The sequence below is a fragment of the Genypterus blacodes genome, unplaced genomic scaffold (genome assembly GCF_046128005.1).
Source record: "Genypterus blacodes isolate CSIRO-AG114 ecotype Tasmania unplaced genomic scaffold, CSIRO-AGI_Gbla_v1 ptg000118l_1, whole genome shotgun sequence".
NCBI lineage: Eukaryota > Metazoa > Chordata > Actinopteri > Ophidiiformes > Ophidiidae > Genypterus > Genypterus blacodes.
This window is the reverse complement of record NW_027466921.1, coordinates 2122940-2148662: the sequence shown is the minus strand read 5'-3', so window position 1 is coordinate 2148662 and position 25723 is coordinate 2122940. Positions and strand designations below refer to the sequence as shown.

Genomic DNA, 25723 nt, shown 5'->3' with positions numbered 1-25723 from the left:
AATACATAGAATACACATTTATTCAAATCTAATCTCTCACATCTTTCACATCTGTGCTGTACATTAACACAGACATTTTGATTTGCCATAATTTGCCAGCGGTCTTATGTGAAAGTGATCCTCCAAACACATTCACGAATACACACACAGCTCTGCTTCAAATACACACACAGCACCGCTTCAGGCTTCAGGCTTCACTGGCTGGTTGTTTTTGTCTCTCATTTGCACCAATATACAGTGAAGAGTGAAAAATGAATGTATAATATATGATACCTCAGGTTTTATACTTTAAGTCACTGTCCTGCAGAATTCCACAGTAGATCATGTCTTATCCTTCCGTCCACATTGATGTGATCTCCTTCAGGTCCTCATGGAGTTCCATCCAGGCTCATTGTTCTCCTGAGGTCATTGTTCCTTTGGTCAGTGTGGACATGATGCTGAGTTCTTCCCTCACACTATTCACCTTCATGCTCAGAGTTTTCCCGTCCCCCAAACCAGGGTCCCCACAAGGACAAAATACGTCTTCTCACATCCATAGTCAGTACCTTCACGTCCCCTCTATCCCCTCTATCCCCTCTCTACACGATCCCCTCGCTGCGTTTGCTTCTCCACACCACCAGCGCGGTCATGAGGAGGGTGACCATGACGGGCACCATGATGAAGGGCCCCAGGATGCGGTTGGGCGGGTCCCTGAGGAGCCGCCCGGACAGCGAGCAGTCGTGGAAGTAGTGCTTGTGCACCCGGATGAAGAACTCGTCCACCAGCCGGTTGGGCCAGAAACAGTCCATCTTCAGCGCCACCAGGTACGTGCAGTTGGTCAGCTCGCCGTAGGGCCTGCGTGACGGGGAGAGAGAAGAATGGTGAGTCCATCGTTTGTCCTTCAACTGTGTACATGCACCTACTACGCGTCAGAAGGATCAGACTTATTTTTAGTAGCACAGGATGTTGCCTTTCCTCTTCCTTCATCAAACTTCATCAATTCTGCAAGAACGCGTGTGGACATCAGCACTTTAACAGTTAATATGTTCAATTCTACCCATGTGACCACCCGAAACTGTGTGTGTGTGTGTGTGTGTGTGTGTGTGTGTGTGTGTGTGTGTGTGTGTGTGTGTGTGTGTGTGTGTGTGTGTGTGTGTGTGTGTGTGTGTGTGTGTGTGTGTGTGTGTGTGTGTGAGAGAGAGAGCTCGGTTTCTAGGTGGCATTGGGGCAAAACACTTGTGCGCCACCGTAGAGACCTTTGGAAAGCACACACTCTCATCCTTGTAGTCTGCTGTTCGCTCCTTAAGCCTAATGGAGTGTGTGTCCTCTCCCTCTGCATGGGTGTGTGTGTGTGTGTGTTTAAAGTATGTGGGTGCCTGTGTCGTGGTTCAACTCCATATTTGAGCTTTGACTGTTTGAGAGCTCAAGTGAAAGCTAAATCTGTGTTGATCATGAGCCTGTCTAAATGTGTGTGTGCGTGTGTGTGTTTGTGTGTTTTGCTCCTCCGTGGTGAGCAGAGTGGTGACTTCCTCTGAATTCACGCGGGGCTGCGATTCAGGGTAATGACCCGTGATTATGGCCCAGGCTGCGGCAGATGCACAAATTGGAAGGTCAGAAACGCCATAGCAGTGATGGAGCAGCAATACAGAAGCAGTGATCCACATGCACACACACACACGCTGTTATCATCCAAATACAGACCATCACTCGGTCACGTTTCCTCATTTATAAACTGAACTCTACACTCGTTTGAGTTGACGGAGGTCACTTTCTATTTATTAAAGGTACAGTACGTAACATTTCTTGTAGAATTTGCTGAAATCCTTATTACAACCTGATACTGGATCAGGACTCAAGTGTTTCATGTACTGTATCGATCTGCGCCCTTCTCATGTCGTCACAAGTTGCACTAAATAGAAGGAGTAGGTAAGGAAAGCTGCTGTGTGTGTGTGTGTGAGTGTGTGTGAGTACACAGGTGTCGCCTTGTGCAGTAATTTGTCAGGCAGATCAGAATTTAAATATGAAGCAGCCTCTCTCTCTCTCTCTCTCTCTCTCTGTCTCTGTCTCTCTCTCTTTCACTCTTTGTCCCCTTTATCTGTCGCTTGATTCTGTCTCACACTGACATCCTGAGCTGATCTCCATCTTGTATAACTCATAAACTTCTTTATTAATAATAATATGTGTTTACTGAAAGAGGAAGAGGGGTGTGTTTGGTAGCGTCAACCCTGCGACACGGTGCTGTCAGCGTCACCGCTGCAGCAGGATATGAGCTTCATTTCAGCTGCCGTGCCGTTTCAAAAGGTCAGCGTCTGCGGGTCAACACCTAATCAGATAGGTGTTTGCTCTCCCAGAGAAATGTCAGACGTGGAGGTTGAGCTTGAGTTAAAGCCCAGGCGGGAGTCAACGCTCCGGCTGTGGGGGTCGCATCTGAAATTGCTTCACGAGGCCCGACAGCAGCTTTGCAGTGTGACGTCTTTGTCATTTTTATAGTGTGGTGAAATTTGTTCTGTTTTATTGAAAATGCAGTGTGAAGGAAACATGTTTAAACTGTATCAATGTGTATTTGAAAGATGCTGCAGGGGACTTTGTTGAATGTTAATATAGGCAAAGAGATTCACCACACGAACAATAAACCGAGAGGAGAGGGAAATGTGACGATTTGCACAAATATCACAGATGCAATGATTTTAATCTGACTTGAAATTGGGGTTCATTCTATTTGCAATTGATTAGAACTCTTCTGCGCTATAGATCAGAATGTTAGGCTGAATTTCACCCCCCGTTGAGGTCATTGCACACAGTGTGGCAGATTCACTAGTTTGATCAACTGACTCCATAAGCTGTTTTACTTCTCTGAAGTCTCTCCAAAGAAGAGAAGCGCTCTAATTTGTTACATTTGAGGGATCAATGTTGAAACATTAACATTTGGTCGACGCCAGCAGCTTGAGCGTCCATTACCTCCGCTGCAGAGTTCCTTCCAGGTCCTGGTTTACATTCACAGCTCGGCTTATTTAGACCAAGTGAGAGAGCTTCACAAAAGGTGTATTATTCCTGAGAGCAAAGAAGCTTCTGACTCTGTTATGTAAAACTACTTCAGATCTTCTGATAGGCGCTTTGAAGTATGACGAGGGCGATGAGGAGCTGCTGTGTTTTCTGGTTTAAAAGATAAAGTGCACTCTTTAGGTATAAATAGTGAGGGATCAGATCAAAACACTGCACAGACTGTGTCTCTTGCTGTATGTTGTACTTCTTCTATTTCAATGGACAACCATGGTTTTGTTTCTGTGGCTGCTTTCATATGTGATCCTCCTCAGAAGCCTGGTTGAGAACAGTACAATCGAATTCATCTTGAGTGACTGCAGATATTATCACATCCAAGCTTTACCTTCATATGAATGCATTTTTGCACATTGTAATCTTTTGTGCCAATTCCTAAATGTACACGGTTTAAACTGGGTACATCCAAAAATTAATGTATTCAGACTCAGAGAGCTGCGTACAGGAATAAAGTCACGCAAACAGGAGAGCAGATAGAAAGAGGTGCATATTATTTATTTAGCAATAAAAGAAAATCCCATGTGTGAAACTAAAGGCCAGGCCAAGAATGGAAGGACCTCATCTGTTGACTGGAGAGCCCGGTATGAATAAATAAAACCTGGATAATGAATAAACAAAATGTGACCTGAGGATTGAGTGTAGACTTCCCCTTCCTCTTCCTCTCACTGACACACTGAGCCATGTGTGTTAGTTTAGAGGAGGTGAGGTTATTCAATGAAGTCACTTGTGGAAACACTGATGGAAACGCATTTGTCGAATTAAAAAAAAAGAATCAGGTGATGTCATAGGTTAAGAAATGCGACTTTGCTTTACATGAACGGCTGATATCTAACTATTGAATGATGTGTGAACGAAAGGCCTTAACACTGTCTTGCCTGCCTGCTCCCCAACAGTGACACCACTTGATGTAAAACCCCTTCAAGTGTGTTTGGCCATGCTCACACACGTTTCCTGTTCAGGACGCCAAGTTTGTTTCTGTCACGACTGGATGAGGATTTGCTTCTCGGAGGCAACGCAGAGCAGGGAGGCAGACGCTCCTTCACTCCCCCCTGAATCTTCATCAGTCTGAGAGCAGGCCGAGCTGTCGTTACTGAGCACGTCAGACAAAACGCTCCAAGCTTCTGCATCCTGGTGAGTTAAGCATCTGTGTGTTTATGTGTGTGTGTGTAGGCAACTTCTGTGTTTCTGAGTAACAGAAAATAGTTTTGAAAAGTTTGATAGATGCTTAAATAGTTACTACAGCGCCACCATCAGGCCGACCTGGACCAACATGCACTGGGTTCCTCCCTGGCCCCAGAGCCTCTTTACCGTGTCGGCCACAGAAACATCAAAACAACAAAAAGCCCCTTTGAACATCTGAATCGATTAGAACAACAACTGCAACCACTCAGTGCTAATGTGGGCAACGCTGGATGTTTTCCAGCCATTAGAGCAGGAAAAACCCAAAACACAAGGTCAATCTCTTCTAATCACTGATTTATCAGCCATCAGGTCCTCAGAAAGTGAGCTTAGCCTTCCACACATGCTGAGCTCCCTGGATTACTCCAGCCCGGGTTCCATGCTGGGTTGACTTCCCCGGGGGAACATGACATGATGATTACAGAGCACTCGCTGCTGGCATGCATGACTGACAGACCGACTCCAACCACAGAGTCAAGCTCATGTAAAACTGTCTGAGCCGGAGCTATTTTTATCACAACAATAGCCCTGGAATATGGGCCTCAATCTATTATTAATTAAAATAATATCTGTCTTTGAATTGAATTAACGTCACCTGACAGCAAACGGGTTTTAAAAGGGGTAGCGTTTTGTTTGGCAACTTGGTCTGCAATGGTTAATGGAGAAGGAAGCAGGCGGTCGACACTGCATGGGTTAAGATGATTTGTTGATTTTGTGGGAGCTGAGGTGGATTATTGCATTGTGGTTTAGAGGATTAGATTATATTTAGTTGCAGGTAGATAGAGAAAACATTTTATTTATGGACTTGGTTGATGCTGTGTACTCTGTTTTAAGTCCAGCTCTCTTTTGGGTCAATTTTGAGTTGTAGGCTATAATCCTGAAAGCATGAAGTTAACGTGCTGAATTTCCTCATGGAAAAACTAAGATTCCTGCTCCAGTTGTTTGCCAGAAGGCTTTTTCAGTAATGATGGCTGAATCGGAGGGCAGCAGTATGAGGTTGTACCCGCCAGCCTGGAGCAATTAAATTGCATTGCTGTCTTTGTTCTGTAACATTGCAGCCAGTGAGTAATTGCGCACGACAGCTTGAATAAATCAGCAAATCCCTTTATTTTCCTCATTTCACTTATTTTACAATTAGCCCAACACTTAATTAAACATCTCTCCAGTCGCACGGTTGTGCCAATCCTTCATAACAGCCATGTCTTTACAAACTCGACAGCTCGACAGACGCTCAGATCTCTGCAGGGAAAAGGGTGGCGTGTGTATTATTGACTAGTCTGTAATCATCTGACCTCACGTGTAGCGGCTCTGGAGTGGTGAAAAACCAATGCATTTCCTGAAGAAAATACGTTGTGATTGCAGTTGCTGAAAGGTTTTGCTGGATGCTGAACAAGTGCCTGAAAGATTGATGTGTGAAGACCTGAAAAATGCTTGAATGCTTATACCTGAAGGAATGGAAATGGCTGAAATACCTTTAGAATGGGAAGCATTTAAACTGTGGTATATTGTGGTTTGGTTAGTATATATTGTGAAGTGAAAATGTAATGTTTATATTAGGAACACCTGGTGCCATCGTGTTGAACGTGAGGGTGGCAAGTCGCAGCTGGTTTAATCGGACAAGCTTGACAGTACATGTGGAATTGAATAGAATTGATTTATTGAGCCGGACCTCCACTGATGAGCATTACAAGGTGTATTAATATGCAGCGGGTGTGTGTGTAGGCTGATAACCGAGCTTTTGAGCTGTGCACTTTGCATGTTAACAGCTGAACGAAACCTGGAGTGCAGCCAGCGTGCATGTCTCAATGTTTTGTTGTGCCATCGCTTGTAATGACACTCAAATGTCTCAGCACCTCCTTTAGCCTCAGGGTTTGACTACATGGAGGCAGGTTGTGAGTAGAATGGAGGGTCTGTGTTCCTTCCCTTCACTGAGATTCATGATTTAGAAACAAAAACAGGGTCGGGCTTCACATGCAAAAATTCCAATATGTAATCCCAAATCCCAAATGGAAAATCAGTAATATTTCAAATATGTTTTCAAAAAAAGTGACCCTGTGTGTGTGTGTGTGTGTGTGTGTGTGTGTGTGTGTGTGTGTGTGTGTGTGTGTGTGTGTGTGTGTGTGTGTGTGTGTGTGTGTGTGTGTGTGTGTGTGTGTGTGTGTGTGAGCGATATTGGTAAGAGACAGCACGAATCAGACGGCGGGGCAGCACAGACGTCACCTGGCCTCTCTGGAGCCCTATGGTGGTTTAATAAAGGAATGATCTAAATGAATAAAAATCACACACACACACACACACACACACACACACACATGCAGATTTTTGCACCAGAGGGCTTGTTCTGAAAATCAGATCAGAGTTCATCTCCTCACATCAATGGTGTCAAACTGCACCATAAAGGTCTCAGCCAGGGGCATTAGAGATGTATTTACGTCACCTTGTCTACCTCTGTGTGTGTGTGTGTGTGTGTGTGTGTGTGTGTGTGTGTGTGTGTGTGTGTGTGTGTGTGTGTGTGTGTGTGTGTGTGTGTGTGTGTGTGTGTGTGTGTGTGTGTGTGTGTGTGTGTGTCTAACTAATGTTGACATTAACGCAGCTAAATTGCAGACAGGTTTCATTCACCATCAGAACAAATTCTCTCTTTTATTTGCTGCCGACCTCAGAGTGTAAAGATGAGGACAGATGTGCTGCCCTGATACGTGCCTGCTATAAAAACTGGTGGAGTTCACAGGTCACTGCAGTGATTTTAGCTCATTTAACAGTACAATGGCTCAGTGATCAGCACTGTCATCTCCTGATTAGTGTTCTGACCTCTGAGTGCTCCCGTCCAAAAATAAAGAACAAATGGCACCTTGAGGCACAGTGCAGTAACACTAACTGCATGAGGGACTGGGGACAATATTGTAATTTTACACACCGGTGTTGCAGTGTTCAGAGTTCTGATTCAAAAGCGTTTTCATGCAGGAGAAAGGCAGTGGTGCATAGACAGTTTGGCACTTGAGAATGTACTCTGTGTGAAAGCCTCATCACACACATGACACAATGGACAGTACAATGGAAGCAGGGATTTTTGTGGGATTAGTTGAATGTATAAATACACAGATGCGTGATTAATTATGTATACAGAAGAAACAAACCTCAGTGCAGAGCTCCACTGGCACATACCTTATATATGTTTATACAGTATACCGCAATAGGAAACGGAATGTGATTATAAAGCTTTTCTGCAGTTTACTTGAGAGCATGAATTTAATTTTCACAACTTTACACCAAGAAAGCATAACAAACACATGAGCAGATTTGATGCAGAGATTTGTCGCCCTGCAGATGGCGAGGAACAGTTTGGCTGCTGTACGGCACCATGAGAGCAGAGTCTCCATCGGTGAGGGGAGAAGAGGAAGCTGAGAGGGCTGCACTCCTTTTTGACAGCTAAGGTACACTGAGAGGTAGTTTGCCAGTATGTACAGCTGTCTTGGTACACACACACACACAAACACACACACACACACACCAAATATCACTGACACTGAGTTGGAACGTGCCAGCATCAGCTTTGCTCGGAGCATCTTTCCCTTTTAAATGGACAGCAGCTGTCCTGATGCTTGGCCTCTTCGTCCCTGTCATCGCTGAGATTCATCAAACATTCATTCATTGGTCAAACTTTCATTTTCCTTCTTCTTTTCTGTAATTCTATTCAGCAAAAAGTGGTTTGAAATAGAAGAGTTGTGGGAGGAGTAGAAGTATCGGTGCAGTAACAGTTCCAGGCGGGGTGAAATAACGAGGTCAAAGGTCAGATCTGTTGGTCATTTCACTTAATTAGAGTCTGTCAAGTTGCGGGTGGTGGAGGGCGAGGAGGCAAAGAGCTTCCAGTGGTCCTTCATATAGACAGGGTGACACTCAGCTGACAATCGGATGTCTGAATGAACTACAGGGTGGTTCTCCTCACAGCTGACAGTGTGTAAGAGGTCTGAACAGAACAATGACACAAGGACAGAATCACAGCTCCGTCTTTGTTCCACGTTACATTGCTGCTGTAACACAGTTAACGTGTCGGACTGTAAACCGTATTGATTTTGTTGCTCTGACATTTCTGACCTATCAGCAGAGTTGATTGTTCTCTGTGGAGCCTCACAGGGGTCAGAAGGTGTAAAAAGAAAATCAATTACCATAGATTTGTAATCCCTGCTGTCAGTTTATAAAAGTTTTATGAGGAATGCAGATTGTTTTCTTTACAGCTTCTTTATTTGAATGAATGTTCACTTCTATACACAGCTCTGCCCTTCGTCGTTGCACTAAATTTGTCCTTCACAGATGATAGAAACAACCTTTTGATCACAAAGCTACATGCCTCAGGCTCAGGGCTTTTGTACTCTACACCAACTCTGTACATGCTGTGCCACACTCCATTACACACACACACACACACACACACACACACACGCTCTCTTTGTGTCCTCTCTCAGCCGGTTTTTGGGAAGTGAACAAAACTCAGTCAGCTCTAAAGGCTACAGCCAGGGCCAAACACACCAAATATGCGTTGCCCTATGAATGCATCTTTAGTTCAGTTTAGTTTCATTTGCTCTTACATTGTTTGGTTTGCATGTGCGGACCGACACACCTCAAGCTTTGAGAACCACAGTCTTATCACCTTCTTTAAACACGGCACCAACACAGGAGATTAGACTGGCAATTCAAAGCCTTATGCAAATTCCAAATCTCAGGCTTATGGATCGGTGTGAATGTAAATCATCTGAATCATGTGAATGGCGTGCGTTTCCTACTCACTCGACGGTGTCCTCCCAGTTGCACCACTGTCTCTGGTCCAGCTCCTCCATGTCCAGCCCGAACTTAGCCAGGCAGAACTCTTCAATGGCGTATTCGTAATGCGGCCCGCATCCCAGCACCGACACGCCCTGACACAGTGCTGAGAGGAGAGGTGAAGGAAGGAGAGGGGAGAGGAGTGAGGGATGAAAACAATAACAGAGGGTTAGAAAAAACACGTCTTCTATCTGCACCTCTTTACTTCCTCAGAGTGGCTGTGAGTGCTTTGCTTTGGCTGCAGGAAACACAACAGCTTATGTGTGCAGCTGAGCCGAGGAGGGCCTGACCAAGCTCTCATTTTTAAATTGCTCTTATGCTTCGAACAAATGTAAAATTGAGACAAAGTCAATGTCATTTGGGTAACAGTGCCCCCTTGACAGTGACGTTTAAAAACGTTTAAAATGGTAATGTTAGGTAAGGCTGGCACTTCAAATGCTGATTGGATTTTCAAACTGCACACTTCCAAAATGTTCTTTTTCGATTAGCTTCTTCTGCATGTTATTTCATCTGCCTGTGCTGACTAAGAACCCTGCAGGAGCAACCTTATTATCTGAAAGATACAATCGTCCTCTCACACACACATAGACACACACATACACTTTTCTGCTCGTCTTCTCCAATACTATTGGAAGGAACTGAAGAACCAAAGTGGCTGCAGCAGTGAAAGTGTTGTGACCAAAGAGCTGCAAGAAAACAGTTTCAATCCCAAATCTTGTGTCAAAAGTTTAACAAACAAAACACTCCTCATCCTCCCTCCACTTCCTCCTCACATTCCTCCATCATCTTCATTTTCAGCTGCTCTGATCCTTCATCTCATTCATGCTGTGAATGGACGGGATCGAGCTTTTGTGTCTGCATAACTCACATCAAAGATCAGATCCTAAAATATCCAGTGTGTGTGTGTGTGTGTGTGTGTCAGTGAGAGAGCTCTAATTTCCATAAACGTCACAGTTCTTGAAGCGCGGTGGGAGACTCTTGCTGAAGGAGCCGTGTCGTTCTCAATCCGGTTTGTTAAGGATAAAAGAGTTCATGAGGTCTTATGATCTTCCCACGCCTGCCAAATTAAAAGCATAGTCGCGCATTTCCACAAGCTGAGACAAGCTGAGCGTACCGTACCTGTCCACCCTGAGACAGCAGGGACAAAGTCAACATGGCTGCTTGAGAAAGTTGATCATCTAGACTTAGATATTTTCTCTGGAGGAGCAAACGGAGCTAAAACAAGAGTAAATATTGGACTCTGAGCCATGTTTACATGCCAGGGCCTAACTAAGGCCTTAAATACCTGAAGCTTAGTCCAGCCAAGTCGAGCGAACGTGCAAAGAATCCGTGATTTCATTTACTTTGGACTGTGATCCAATATACTGGTTAGTTGAACTATAAATAAATATAATCATACTCAACTCACATCAAGAATACGATCTCTGAAGAAGATGGCACACTTTAACCTCTGACCAGGCACAAGCTCTCTCCTCCCTATGGGACACACACAGCCTGCAACTAGCTTCAGGGAATATGTGTGTGTGGTGTACACTTGTGGATTAGTGTGTGATGTAAGTTTGCTGCATCTTGGTGGTGTCTATTTATGTTTTGCTCGCTCTTCATCACCATCTGTGTGTGTGTGTGTGTGTGTGTGTGTGTGTGTGTGTGTGTGTGTGTGTGTGTGTGTGTGTGTGTGTGTGTGTGTGTGTGTGTGTGTGTGTGTGTGTGTGTGTGTGTGTGTGTGTGTGTGTGTGTGTGTGTGTGTGAGCTCTTAGGAGTGAAAGTTTAAGTTTGTAATTCCTGCTCCACTCTCTTAAACTCTTCTCACTCTTAATTCTTTATTTAGCCTCTTGGCTCTCTTGATTACCTCAAATCCTGTTTTGCATATTCAGAATTCTCACACACACACACATTTGACGCAGCCATCGATCTGCTGCGTCAACATCACAGTACAAGCTACAGGCGGTGGGCTTGTTATCTTTTCCGACACTTTGCCAGGCAGCAATGTTTGTGTTGAATATTAATGTGTTTTACGGATGCCTAAAGACAATTTGAGAGAAAATCATCCAAAACAGCAACAGGATGATTAAAATTCAATTATTTACATGGATAATAATTGTGATATGAAGGCAAATAGGTTAGGATGAAACGCAGATGAAAGACTTCCCTCATGGAGATCATGAGGGAGTGAAGGGGAGGAATGGAGGGATGCAGCAGATGAGCAGATTGAAGTCAGTTTAGGACAGAGGAGTTGGAGAGTTTCACTTTCTGACTTTTTTGAGTTTAGTGTCGTCATTGATCCTCATACAGACATTCTGCACGTGCCTCTTTTCAAGTGCTGACACTGGAAACGAATCAAAGCAAAATGAAATTGTTCTGATACAAGGAACTGACATTATGGGCGACTGCAGTTGCATGATTTCAACGTCATCGATGCGATAAAAGACTTGATGGAAATTGTTAGATCATAGAAATAACTCACACAGCTGGGAATACTTACCTGCACATTGTTTTTGTTCCTAATTTCACCCCAAATGAGAATTTATGACCCAACCGATGCTGCCTGTGATCTGGTTTCAATGACGTGTTTGAAAGAGAATTGTTTAATCAGAAATACATTTCCTGAAGAAAATGCGTTGTGATTGCGACCACTGAAAATGTTGTCAAATTAAGTTAGAAGAAGTTTGAGTGACAGCTAAAGCTTGAATCTTTTGAAGCTGCCTGTTGTTTATACACAACAGGAGCAGCCAATTAAGCTGAGACGCAAGGCTAAAGAATACCAGAATAGAAACGGGACAGAGACAAGAGGAGCCACAAATTGTGATCAAAAGGGATGCGTTATATAAATATATCATAATTAATTATTATATAACACATATAAAACTATATGATTTATATAACATGCACGATGAGGCGGGTGGCAGACTAGGTGAGCTCCAGAGACTGAAATGCTAATTATTGTACATTACTTGAAGCAGGATTAGGGGCTGAAAAGAAGATTGGTTCTCGATATTATGAAGTGAAGGTACAGATATGAGAGAGAGAGACATGGGTGGAATATTAATCCTCCATCTTGTTTCTAAAGGTCAGGGTTTAACTGATTTGAGTTTTGATCTGATCATCTAAAGTCCTCCTGACTTCTGTCTTCTCCTTCCATTCTGCTATCAATTGTCCTAATGAACACAATTTGATGGAAAATGTTCAACCCTTTAGTCCTACTAAAGACTCTACTTAGACTCTAACACTGCAGACCCAGAGTAATTCATTTCATGGTTCCTTCTGTTGAGTTCCTTGCTTGTTTTGCCACAGCACTGTTGAAGATTATGCAAAAGATGTGAGAGGTATTTATGGTATGACAGCTACAATGTGATCTTCTCTGATGTTTGAGAAAACAGCTGAATATGCACACCAGACCTGCTTGTGATTTGGCTGCTGTTTTGTAGTGAGTTGAGCTTCTCAAGGAGGAAAGAACTGCTGCCTAACAGATGCCAGTATCGGTGAAATTCTGCCCCTAAAATGATGAGTTTGACATTATTTCACTTGGCCGGGTTTTCGTTCTGTCCAAAAATCAATGAACAGCAGAAGAACACAGAGATCCACTGTTTTCGGACACGCTGGTTTGGTTATGTGTTGCACAGCCGTGTTAAACCGATCCACAGCAATTAAATTCAAGAGCTCAAACTGACTGAACTGCTTCAGTGCTCTCTAAAGACGGTCTGTGACAACAAAGATAGATGAGACCCTTCAGAGATATGACAGTTATGGATGATTTGGCCTCCTGAAACTGTTTACTCGTTGCAGCCTGTGTTTTACTTTTAATTACAAGACCGAGCAGGAGAGATTTTCCTCCAAAGGTTGAAGACTAGCGAGGCGGCTGGATTTGATACCCACAAATCTACCAATTGTGTTCTCTCTCTGTCTCTCTCTCCCTCTGTCTCATTACTGTCACCGTTTGTCTCCCTGACGAAGAAAAGGAAGAAGAGGGAGTCCTCATTTCTCGCCTTCACACAGATTTATTTTTGTCCCCACTGCGACGTTGTCACCCGGTCTAACATCCACACTTCCGCCTCCCTTTTTCAAAAGTTCTTAGCCATGAATCATCTTAGTTCACAGAGTCTGACGACAGCAAGTAAAACAACTGTCTCTTTCTCTCTGCCCACCATATTTCCGCTGCTCCATCCATGATATTTGACATTCACACGGACAATTTCTGAGAAGCTCTTGCAGGTCACAGATTCAGTTCATACTTCTATTTCCTTTTGCCAGTAAAGTGGCGTGGTTGCCGAACACGGAACCACAACAACCATGGCGGTCAACCAAAGTAGCCCTGCTGTAATTTGCAAACTGTGCCCACAGATGATGAAGGCAGCATATGGAAATATATCAAACATGTTTCACCACCTAAAGCCGAAGCAAATCTGGTGCGTCAGACGTTAGAAGCATCTTATTTGCTTCTCTTGTCCTCATCACTAAAAGACACCATGTGTGTCTTTGTGTCCCCGTGGCCTTTGTGGTTTTATGGCTTTTAGTTTGTAAAATTGATTCCATTCCTTGGCACCAGAGAGATAAGGAAACAAGGAGAATTAGGAGAAGAAGATTTAAAGGCCCAATGTCCTACTGTGTCTGTCATTGAGGGCACAGCCACAAACATGACCTGTGATTACATCATCGTCACATTCTTTTCACCGGCTAATCAATTAATTACAATTTAGTGCTACTATATATATACAATGTCTTCCTGTTGTAAATATCACAAAACCACAACCCTCCCTCCCCTTCCCTGCCCCCCTCACTCCCTCTCACTCACTCCTTTTTACTCCGTCCCATCCTTGTTGTCTTCATCTCGGCTCATGAGTAGAGCTGAATAATGCATCAGAACGGAATGTTCCTTTGAATGTCTCCGTAGAAAGCTTTTTCTTTTCTCTATACCTGCGCTCCCTCAGATGGGTGACGCACTTAGTCTTTGCAAAGTGCTTCACCGAGCAAAACCGCATCGATCCACAGCTAGAGACATAGAAGGGTGAAACTTGCTCTATGGTCATTGATATGGTTGTTGACATTGATGTGTTACAGAAGAAAAGGATCAGAACATTCATACTGTCTTATCTGACGTTTCTGTAATTACTTGTTCAGCCCTGTTACCTTTACACTTCTGTCTGAAAGCCTATGCAAGTGAGCTACAAGCTACTTTCACTATTAAACGGGTTGAGTGGAGGAGGAGTCGCTCTTTTGAAATCTTTCTTTCCTGTCCTCTTTCGTAATAAATGATTACAAACTGCATTTCCAGCTACTGGTTTGACGTGCTACGTGAGCTTGTTGTTTGTCTTTAGAACTGTGTGCCATTTAGGACCAAACTTGTGACATCCATCTCATTGAGCTGCCCGTGTGTGTCGACACACTGCTGTACATCACAGGGTAAGACGAGCTGAATGAAAATGAGTCATTCTAACTTGTTTGTCTGGTGAGCTGTGCATGTCTGATGGATTAGGAGACAGAAAGGCCGAGCTGTCGTCATTACCTTGTATTTCGGCTTTATCTCCACTGCTGCAACTCACACACACACACACACACACACACACACACACACACACACACACACACACACACACACACACACACACACACACACACACACACACACGAAGGCTGTCCTGCACCACTGCTCACTGTAGTCATAATCAGCTGTAGGCCTTGAGGGATTCCAATTAAAATGACCATCTCCAAAATTAAACAAAGAGAGAGAGAGATATATATTCCTTCAAAAGTACTTCATAATGAGACGTTTATCCCCTTAATCTCTCTTTCTGGTCTCCAACTGAAGCCTCCTACTACACACACACACGCACACAGACATACACACACGGCTCAATCGTCCATCAGGCAGCAGCTTCATCTGGCTGTGAACTTCAGCTTTCCAGGCACTTCTAATGTTATTGTTGAGGCCGTGAGCATGCCTGTGTTGTGTGTCCATTGTGTGCTGAAGAGCAGCAGTGGCACAAATATAAGCCATTGAATTTGAATAGAGCCTGGAGCTTAAGCCTGCAGGACTGAAGTGCACGCAGACGCAAACACGCACGGCCCGGAGAGAGCCTGCAACGCCACTTCCAAGAATGCGTGGACAGAAAATCCCTCAGACAAATGCCACAGCCACATATATACCTTTAAGAGTATGTATTGTGTTTGAGATGAGTGTTGTGTTGATGTGAGTGGAGGAAGAGGAGGTTTCAGTCTGTGGGCTGAGAGCTCTGCATAGCCACTCTGAAAGGTGCTTCATAAATGTAATATATTATTATTCATCATGGAGGTTATCGCGGTGATGCAGCGACCTTACAGGTGAAATCTTTCCCTCATATCGGCACGGAACAGAAAACAACGTGGCTCGAAGGCCACCGTTTCAAAATAGACGTTATGGTCTTTCCATATGTTGAGTTGAGTTCTTCAGTCTATGCGTGCGTTAATATAGATTTTGAAATGATCCCGAAAAGGTCATTTTATGCGACGATATTTTTTTATTTTTGAGCAATTCAATGTCGTTGGCTGTTGGTGTTTACATATAACAAAGATATCAGTTCCCACATATACCACAGTACTTTCTGCTTATTTGTTAAGGCCTCATTATCCCACTGACCTTCATCCAGCTCAGTTAGCTAATCAACCACTTATTTTCCATATGGCTGTGAACTACAAACACATATAAATCCATTACCTGACACGCAGAGTACTGGAGTAAAAGTACCAAAACACAGAGCTGTACTGTACATCGCTGTAATTACTGAGTAGGTGGTGCATGTGTGTGTGTGTGTATGGATCACCCTGCTGTCTCTCACCAGCTCATCATCATCATCATCATCATCAGTGAATGTGGCTTTCAGCACAGATAGTGGTCAATGATGACAGTGTAATTAACAAGAGTGTGAGCTGTTACAGGGCAGCTCCGGCCTTCGTGTCTCTAGTTTAACACCAGGAGAGTTGGTTCAGACATTCTGCCTGAGCCTGATGAGCCTCCTGCAGATGGTTGACAGAGAACATGTATGAAAGCGTTCTCGCGTGTGTGCTTGCCTGTGCCTGTGCGTGTGTGTGTGTTTGCTGGGGCCGTGTGGGTGAGACCGAGAGAGAAACTGGACAAAAGAACCACACAGGGTAGCGCAGCCAAAAGATCATAGGAGAGTGCGCTGCAGGTGGACGAGTACAATTACGCAACATGTCAGGGCAGCTTCAGAGGGAGGGGAGGGCACGCACACACACAAACACACACACACACACACACACACACACACACACACACACACACACACACACACACACACACACACACACACACAGGAGAAGCAGTGCCACATTCACTAACGTTGTGTGTCATGGCAGGTTTGGTTGGAGGTGAGCAGAGGCACCGAGGTGGGGAGGGAGGCGATGGCTGTGTCCAGACCAATTACAGAGACTGAAACAAAAACTAACGGAGCAGCGCGCTCAGCCATCTTCCATCATATACAGTACATGCCACACATACGGTACAGTGCATATGCTGCATATCGCACCACGCTGTCGCTCTGCTCTCATGCAAGATGGTTTATTCGATCAGTTTTTAGATGGAGGCAGGTTTTATCCAGTTTCTTGGAACTGAGAGGTGGATTCTGGTCGACGCAGAGCTCCATTATCTCCCTCTGAAGGATGATCTATAGACACTCCTACAGCAGCAGAACGGTTGATACTCCATATAGATTTAAATATAGCGCAGTATTATGTTATCTTCATCTCCTTCTTCTTTGACGGAGATGAGCCATTTTGATTTATATTATTTATATATTATTTTGATGTATAAGAAACACATTTTGGTTACAATTAGGATGGAGTTTGTTGTTACTTTTACTTCCATACATTTTCCTCTCTCTTCTTCTGGATTTGTGTTTGGAAAGCAGGGTTAAAACAGAAAACACACACACACGCACAATGGCACATCTGGTGATAATTTCCTTTTCCATACTGATAGGCGCTCACTGCATTATCACACATGCGGTGCACGACAGCATTTCCACACGGCCGCAGACCTTCACTGCACCACAGGAATCGCCCAACGTGACGGAGCAATAGAGTGATTGTGTTTGTATTTCCCACATTTGATTCCATTCACAATCGTTCTCACCGCTGAGTCACGTCTTCTTGTAGTGGCCGTGGGCAGCTACACCTTCTTTTACAAGGATTGAATTACACAAGCAAACCTTACGTAAATATATATTATTAACGTACAGAAAGCTTTGGGCTCCTTTCTGAAGCAGCTGTGGTTTTGAGGTTTTGGTGGAAAACAGCCATGTTCTCCTCATGGAGACCGAGATTAGTTTTTGTGTGGGAGTAAAATTGGGAGCTGACTTCACTCTCGCCCCATGTTACCACTTTGCCAAAGCCAGAGCATTCAACTACTCAAATCCAGAAAACCAGTGGAGGATTTAAAAAGTGGCCAACAGCTCAAGCGGACTGTGTGTGTGTGTGTGTGTGTGTGTGTGTGTGTGTGTGTGTGTGTGTGTGTGTGTGTGTGTGTGTGTGTGTGTGTGTGTGTGTGTGTGTGTGTGTGTGTGTGTGTGTGTGTGAAGTCATTATGTTCACTTCTTTCCTCTCATTAGCTGGATGTTGTTTTCAAGGTAATTTCTCTCATCCCAAAAGAGCGTTTCATCTTACACGCCTCAGTTGTTGGAGGAAAGCACGCCTACAGATCACGTTGACGACAGGAGATCATAGAAACCTCTGAGCCGGCTCCTCTGCGCTCCTGGTCTGCCCGGAAACCAAATAGAAGCATAAATCTGCTGCCTTTTGTTGTTCTGTCCAAGTATCTGGTGCAGCAGCAGAGACCCTGAGGAGAGCAGAGGGCTCCTGCAGGGTCACATTCCTGTCTGAAGGGCCTCGTTCTCAGCCTCCGTGTGGCTCTGTCCTCTTTGTGTCTCTGTTGTTTGAAGCTTGGACTGGACTTGATTTGTCGGGCCGGATTACGTCTGGTCACAGAGTTCACCTCCAGCAGTGATGATTCATGAATATTAACTCAATATAAACTTAATTCAAACACAGCATGAAGTGTGAAACAACAAGCCAGTCGACTCTTCGTGATCCCCCCCTGAGAACGTGATCAGCCAGTTTGATTCTTTTGCCCGCGGCACCTTTGATGCAGCCAGAGCCACAGCTTAACCAGAGACACAAACAACTGATGTCTCTGGCTAAGGGACATCAGTATCTCCCTGATTTTCTGTTGACATTAGCCATCTCCAGACTGTAGAGGGTGAGACGAACAGAGGCGCACGGGTTTGTAAGCAAATTCATTTGAGCTCAGTAGTAAGACTTGCATTTGAAAGTGTTCTCGTTGTAATGATTCTCTTGTGTATTGTGATTGGTTCTCACTAGGCAGAGTTTCTTCTTGAGTTGTTGTGGGGTGGCTGCTGTCCAGATTCCAGTTGCAGGTTCCCATTTGAGGGAGAGATTCAAAATAACCGATTAAACCACACGTTTACTCCTCCATAGTTCTGAATAAGAACCAATTACAAAATGGATTCTGACTGCAATGCATTCAGCACAAATTCTATATAGATGGAGATTGCACGATTATGCAAGGTGTAAATGCAGCCAAGGTGATTTAAGAGAAGGAATGGTAATGTAGGCAGAGTAGAGAGAGATGGAAGAAAGATGCCATGACGAGATGAAGGTTAATCATCTTCACATCATTCTCTGCACATTAGCATGAAGCTGTTGGTTCCATTTGTTTGCAGACGAACAAATGAAGAATTTGTTCAATAAGGAGCTGCTGTGTGTATCTACATTTCTCTCTATCGCATGTTTAATCTTCACTCTGTCGTCTCCTTCTCTCAGCCCGGCTCTCCTCTTCCTCGTGGAGTTTAATTGAGTCCTTCTCTTCCTCTCCCTCACACCTCCAATCCTGGCAAAGGTCAACTTAAAATTTTTCATCAAATGTTCAGATTACCTGTAACTGTTACTGGGCTGACTGGCCTCCCATTACATAGAGTACATGCCAAATGCTTGATTAATTTTTCAGGAGATCCAGTGGAGCGTCACTGGCACTAATTGGAACAACACAAAAAAAACCCAATTTGGATCCTGTGAGTGTGAATTGGAAACAGATCAGTCCATCGTGGAAATCAGGAAAGATTCTGGCAGTCAAGCATTTTCCAGAGCCCCCAAATGAGACAACAAAGACTCACCTCAAAGAATCATCAGGGGGGAAAATGTATTGGCGATGTTCTTTGCTGTAGCTACAGATCTAAAGGCTCAGACAGAACAATCAGAATGGACATTTCTGCTCAAATAGGCATCAAATGGCCAACACACTTTCATTTATCCTTTTCAGTGTATGTCAGCTGTATGAGCGCGATGTATGTTGAAGTGTGTGCGTGTGTGTCAAGTTAAATTAAAGCCAGCGAGGATGTATCTAGAGCGGCAGTAACATTCAGGTACTGTGTGTTGGTTCTCCATATGTAAGTGTGCTGCCTCTGCTTCTGTTGTGATGAAGCTTTCATGTTACACAATGTGCACCATGCTGATGTGTGTTTGCGTTACTATTTCCCACTCATGCATATATTCACGCCTGTGTTGTTGCTTGTTGTCGCTACTTATGAGAGTTGTCTAAGGTTGGGTGGGAGCGAGAGGAGTAAAGAGAAAAAAAAGGTGTTTATATGTAGATGGTTAAACTTCCTGTTTCAGCTCATTTCTGGGGTGACTTCAGTGTATCTAATATAAATTCCGTTGAGAACAGGAAAGGTGTCACAGGGCTGGGGGAGGGGCTTAGATCCCAATGGGGTCATGCTGTACATGCTAAATAATGAATGCCCTTATGTGGTGCTGAATGCAGTGGAGTTAAAGCATCCATCACATGACATATGGTGATGTAGTTCGCTTCAGTTAGCGCCAGGCGGAGGGGAATCCATCTCACACTGGAAGAATTCTGTGTATCCCAAGAAGCTTAGTGGAGAATACTGCGAAAAGAACAAAACTGGCTACACTGAAGACTGGAGAACTTCATTGTTGATAGACTGCTCATACGCCAACAGCCCACAAGGCTCATTATCTTTAAAAAAAAAGGTACTATCTGTTGCTATGGTGACACTGCCAACGATAGGAGCGAGTCTGTCAGGTTTATTGGCATTGAAGACTTAAGTATACTAAACTATGGATGCAACCCGTAATCTTCTCTACTGGCATTTAACTGGCTTGCTCAAGGGCACTACAAAGACCAGACAAAGTGTTTCTGCTCCGCTTGACGTGTCGCCTTATTGTTTTGACAGCGTATGCGTGTCACTCTGGGTGCACTCATTCCTTTGTGGTTTGCTGATGAGAGTGTGAAATTGTCTCCCATCGTCTGCCAGTGGCGCCAATGTATGACTGTGTGTGTGTGTGTGTGTGTTTGTTTTTTGTGTGTGGGTGTGTGTGTTTGCACATAGCCTGGCTCCCACTAACCAAGGTGTTAAAGTACAAGCAGGCTCCTTGGCACCTGGCTAATTGCTATTCCACTGTGGACAGGGCACACACACACACTGTGGGCAGGACACACACACACACACACACACACACACACACGCACGCATAACTTGACATTCATAAACATGCACTTGCACTAACCATCACACTCCCTCAGCGCTTCTCATTAGCAGCTCAGGCGTGACACTGATGCTTACACAAGCCTCAAGCACACACTCACACACTCACACACGCACACAATGGTCAAGGCCACTTGGACCGGACAGGGCAGAGCTCAAGAGCGTCTTGGAGAAGGTACGAGTAGCAGAGAGAGAGGGGGCTAAACTGGAGGACGTCTTGGAGTGAACGTAGTGATGTCAGTGAGAGACAATCGCCCCATCTCTGGTTTTACTGCAAGGTTAATTACACAAAGAAAAGAGAAGATGCGTGTGTTCTCCTGTAAATCTCTGCATGGCGTCACTGAATGGGATGGAGGGGGGGAGTAGGGGGGGGCAATGATGGCTTGCGTGCGTATGTGAAGCGGCGCTATTGTTACCTGAAATCAGAGAGATGAACGAGGCAGCGGCATCACGCGTAGCTCCATCGGCGTGATCGGCACGGCGAGCAATTTGTCCTCATTTACTGCACCAGAGGCCAGTGAATAACCGAGTTACTGCTCAGACAGCACAAAGATGAGATCTAAACGCTCGCTGCACTTATACTTTTACATGCTCACATACAATCAGCCACACTTTTATAGGCACACTGTTATGTGTGTGTATGAGCGCCAAGGTCACAATTCCTTTATACAATTTTCTTCACCTTCCTTATATGAATTGATTATCCTGAGGAACAGTGATGATGGAAGCTTATTTGAGTTCAGGGGTGTAATTCTAACACCGCTTATTCCGCTTGAATTGGAAATGCATACAGAAATCTGACCCGGGATTGTTCTTTAATGTGGCACGTGAGAGGATTTTCCGCAGATAAATTGGCTGTGAAATCAGATCTGTGCCGCGCGCTGAGGCGTCACGTGGACTAAATGCTGCTGAGTGTTGGGAATCTGAAGCCAACTGTCACAGTGGCCAAAGACAAAGATCAAAGGTCGCCCGATCAAAGTGTGTGACCTTGGTGACCCCCACATCCCCCCACAGAGCTGTTTGCTGAAAGGTTTCTCATAGTAATTAATAATTCCTCGAGACATTTGACTTTTAAAACGGTATTCCCCTTAAAGAGAAAGAGAGTTTTTTCTCTGGGATGACCTGCTGGGTGGTCATGTGTGTGACGCTGTGTATGTGTGTGCGTACAGTATGTAACCCTCCATGCCTCTGCCACTTCTCCCTTAGGTCAGCTCTATTAATACCAGCGTCTTACTCTTTTCCCAGTCTGGTTGGATCAACATTTCCCTCCCAGATTCCTCCGTGGCTCCATTTGAATCTGTGTCACGCACCATTCTGGTCATTCCATGAATCAGAAAAGTCTGATGGCCTCTCTATGTCGTTTCTCATGTAAGGTTAAAATGTGACGTATAAGAGCAGAGAAGTGGGCTCTAAAATCTGCTCCGTGCTACTTCCTTAGGGGGGAAACATAAAGGAGGAGCCGCTGCTGCACAGAAATATGGCAAAATAAATGCACACCAATCAATACTTGGCACATATATTGACAAAAACAATCTTAATGTAAGGAATATGGCATTTATCAGGACAGACAATCAATAGATGTCATTCGGTTCAGATCTGAGTCCATTTAAAAAAATGACTGTCGTGACAAATGTGTGAGTAAGTAAGTAATTAAATCTGTATACAAGTATATTTTTATGTGGAATAAGACACATGTTGACAGGCTGGTTTATCCAAGTCCCTTAACTAGTGATACTTTTGATCACTGGTTGATAGTTTTAGTCGTTTATTGATAGAAAATCATGAACACTGGCCGGTAACAGTGCAAATCATTTGGTTGTTTTGGGCTTTTGAGCAGACTGGAACTTTTGAAGAACTGTAATTGTGTTTTATTTAGTGCAGAATGAAGGAAGTTTACACATGCACACACAAAATGGGTAGTTTGGTTGTTCAATTAGAAAGCACTTGTGAGAGGAGCAAAGCAGTTAACCTGCACAATGACCAGCAGCCTCATTAAGAGGTCTGAGTTAACAGAGGTGCCCCCCCCACACACACACACACAGCACCTCTTATTCCTGAGAGCACCACTGTAGACACACACAATGGCCCTTAACACTGACAAATGAAGTCGTTTGCCATTGGTGGTGTTAATCCTCTCAGAAGAGAATAAAGCCGAAATGTTCAGGCAAAGTTTGAGACTGTTCTCCCTCTGGTGAGCTCATATTGACTGAAGTGCAGTAAAGTGTCGCCGCTGCAGCAAACTGCACCGTGGGGACGATTTCAGAAGCCGAGAGAGAGAGGGGGAGAGAGAGAGAGGGAAGAGAGAGATTCATTCATTGTAGAAAACTGCTCCATTAAAAGACAGCAAAGCTTTCTTCTATCTTCTTTCATCATTTGTTCAACATCTATCTAATTAGCTAAAGCTGCAATCAAACAGGATGCAAACACACACGCACACACACACACACACACACACACACACACACACACACACACACACACACACACACACACACACACACACACACACACACACACACACACACCCCCACACCCACACCCACACCATACATCTTCAACAAAGCTGAAATCCAACCGCACTATTTAAGTCTTCATGGCTCAACCACACCATCATTTATCTCTCTCTGTCTTATGTTAGACAACTGTACTGTCATTCTCTCTCTCTCTCTCTCTCTCTCTCTCTCTCTCTCTCTCTCTCTCTCCCTCGCCCCATCACATCCCTGCTGATTTATGGAGATTCTTAAAATGTCCCCTTGCGTTCGTCACACGCCCCTCTGTGCACACAGGGAGACTGAGCGCTGCTATAAAAATCCATAAATCCAACGAATCAAAGATAAATGACAGATCACCTCCAGACTGGCAGATGTGACTGACTGACTGTAGCAGTGAGCAGATACTTAACCAGGCAGGAGGCAACCAGCAGAATATACTCTACTGATATAGAATATGTGTCTTCAACTTTTGGACGATCGTGTCACAATATTACCGCAATGTGTCACTTTGCATTTACAGTGTAGCTCAGATCAGGGAACCAATCAGGATCATTGATTGGGTTTATTGTCTTTGCCCATTGCTTTAAATTTCCAGACTGTAGTTGGAGTCCTCTGGGGCTCTGCTGCTGCTCTATCTATATTGTGATGAGTGGGACATGAAGCGTATTTCAGATTTTGTGTATTTGCATAAATCAGATCAATGCTGAGGCGTCAGATGAAAGGCCGTCATGTCAGAGAAGGAGGATTAAAGTGTCTCTCTCTAGGGCAAATCCTTTCATATTTGTGGGAAAGAGCGGAAGATCATTTCCCTTTGTTCTCGCTGAGTCACTGTCAGAAACTTCTAAAGAACATATTTGCTCGACTGAGGGGAAGTTTCCTGTCAGTCTGTAAACGTGTAGGACAGAGAACAAGCATCTCCAAATGTTTCACAAACAGACCAGATGAAGGAAATTATTGTTGCGTTTTCCTTAAAAGCTGCCAAATCACTTTTCAGTCTTGGCTAAGCTTTTGTTGAATAATCGATTTATTCTGTGCAGAAGTTTGGGAACCTGCAGCCTTAGAAGGGAACAGTGAGGCAACCTGGCGCCACTGATGAGTCAGAACGCTCTTTTTTTTTTTGCAAATGTGGAACACCTACACAGCGCCTTGGTAACAGGAAACGGAGGATAAGGAGCAGGAGTCAGATTCACTTGGAAACTTGTCAGCAGCTTGTCGGAGCGTTGCAGTGTATGCATGTGTGTGTGTTTGCTGCAGTGTGTAGACTGGATCTGTATGATGGATCAGTGCTTTTGTTTGGGAAGTCAGAATGAAGTATAGTCCAACTACAAAACATCCAACTGTGGGGAAACTGTGTCGTTTTTGCCCACAAAGCTAAATTTGTGTATTGGGGTTAGAGGATGAAGAGTTTGAACTACAGTTGAGATGAAGGTGAAGGATTTGGTGGTTTTAGGGGACAAAAGCTGTATTATTAAAAGTGATAGAAAGTCAAATGGATAAGCAGTTGAGATGGAATCCACATATTTGGCAGCATTAGTACAGTTAGTGTGACCATCAGTGTTAAATGTGCATCAGTGCCTCTCAGTGTTGGAGTGATGTGGAACTCCACTCGTCCACACAATGGAATTCTATTTATAAACCAGAAATACAGAAGTGGACCGACACTCTGAACACCCAGATGCCAAACCAAACCCTTTAAATGCAGCGATATCCAGGTGTCTGGGTGTGTAGGTGTGTCTTTGCTGCCTGATAAGTTATTCATCAAAGAGGCGTCAGTGTCAATGTTATGTTCCTCAGACCTTCATCCAACTCTGCCCCCCCAAAGTGTGTTGTTTACACTGTACACACACACACACAGTCAAAAGTCCTTCAGGAGGAATATTACACAGCTACATGGGGCAATATTGCAGTAATTAATCACAACAGGGAGCTGCAACCTCCACAGTGACCTCATCACTTAATGGAGATTACAGGCACATGGCAAATTCGCACATCTGTAAACGGTTGATGACAAAACAACACACGCATAGTCCAGGTCTCACTGGATGGTGAAGAGGTTAAACCCCAATAACGAGACTTTTGGTCGTGTGTGTGTGTGTGTGTGTGTGTGTGTGTGTGTGTGTGTGTGTGTGTGTGTGTGTGTGTGTGTGTGTGTGTGTGTGTGTGTGTGCGTGCGTGCGTGCGTGCGTGTGTGTGTGTGTGTGCGCGCGCGCGGACTCACCGACGCTGAGCCATAGGAGCGCTTGTTTGTGCGCCGCTGCTCCGCTCCGCGCTGCCATTACCGCCGCGTCGACCCGCCGCTGGACGCTGAAGTTTGGCGAAAAAGTGACGAAGGAGGAGGAGAAGTAGGACAAACACTCAAATGTTGTTATTGTTTAAAAAAACTCCTAATGTGATGATTGGTAGAGAATCCATTAAACGCGTAAAGTGCTCCGGTGTGTCCGGTTAAAGCGCAGCAGCTCCCGGCTCCTCCTGTCGCCGATTCCGAATGGTGGAAAAGTGAAACATGACACACACATACACACACTAGTGGAGGTGTGCGTCGGTATTCTCCATTGCACGCGCGCTTCGTCTTAGGTGTGCAGGTTGGAACCCAGTGCTGTGTTGTGCCGTGCCTTGCTCAAAGGGGCGCGC

At 44.5% G+C, this 25723-nt stretch overlaps 1 protein-coding gene across 1 annotated transcript; it reads right to left on the bottom strand.

The window, feature by feature from the left end:
- Nucleotides 1–150: 150 nt before the first annotated feature.
- ramp1 (receptor activity modifying protein 1) lies at nt 151–25701 on the bottom strand. The gene is made up of 3 exons (XM_076161930.1): nt 25311–25701; nt 8998–9136; nt 151–834 (listed from the first exon to the last, which is right to left on the bottom strand). The coding sequence occupies exons 1-3, from the start codon at nt 25366–25368 to the stop codon at nt 579–581; spliced, it is 453 nt and encodes a 150-aa protein (XP_076018045.1). The 5' UTR covers nt 25369–25701; the 3' UTR covers nt 151–578.
- Nucleotides 25702–25723: the final 22 nt, after the last annotated feature.

Excerpts from the sequence above, each read along its gene's own strand:
- ramp1 (XM_076161930.1), bottom strand. The coding sequence starts at position 25,368 with ATGGCAGCGCGGAGCGGAGCAGCGGCGCACAAACAAGCGCTCCTATGG. Across the intron at positions 9,137-25,310 it reads GCTCCTATGGCTCAGCGTCG|CACTGTGTCAGGGCGTGTCG; the intron begins GTGAGTCCGCGC and ends CTCTCCTCTCAG. Across the intron at positions 835-8,997 it reads AACTGGGAGGACACCGTCGA|GCCCTACGGCGAGCTGACCA; the intron begins GTGAGTAGGAAA and ends CCCGTCACGCAG.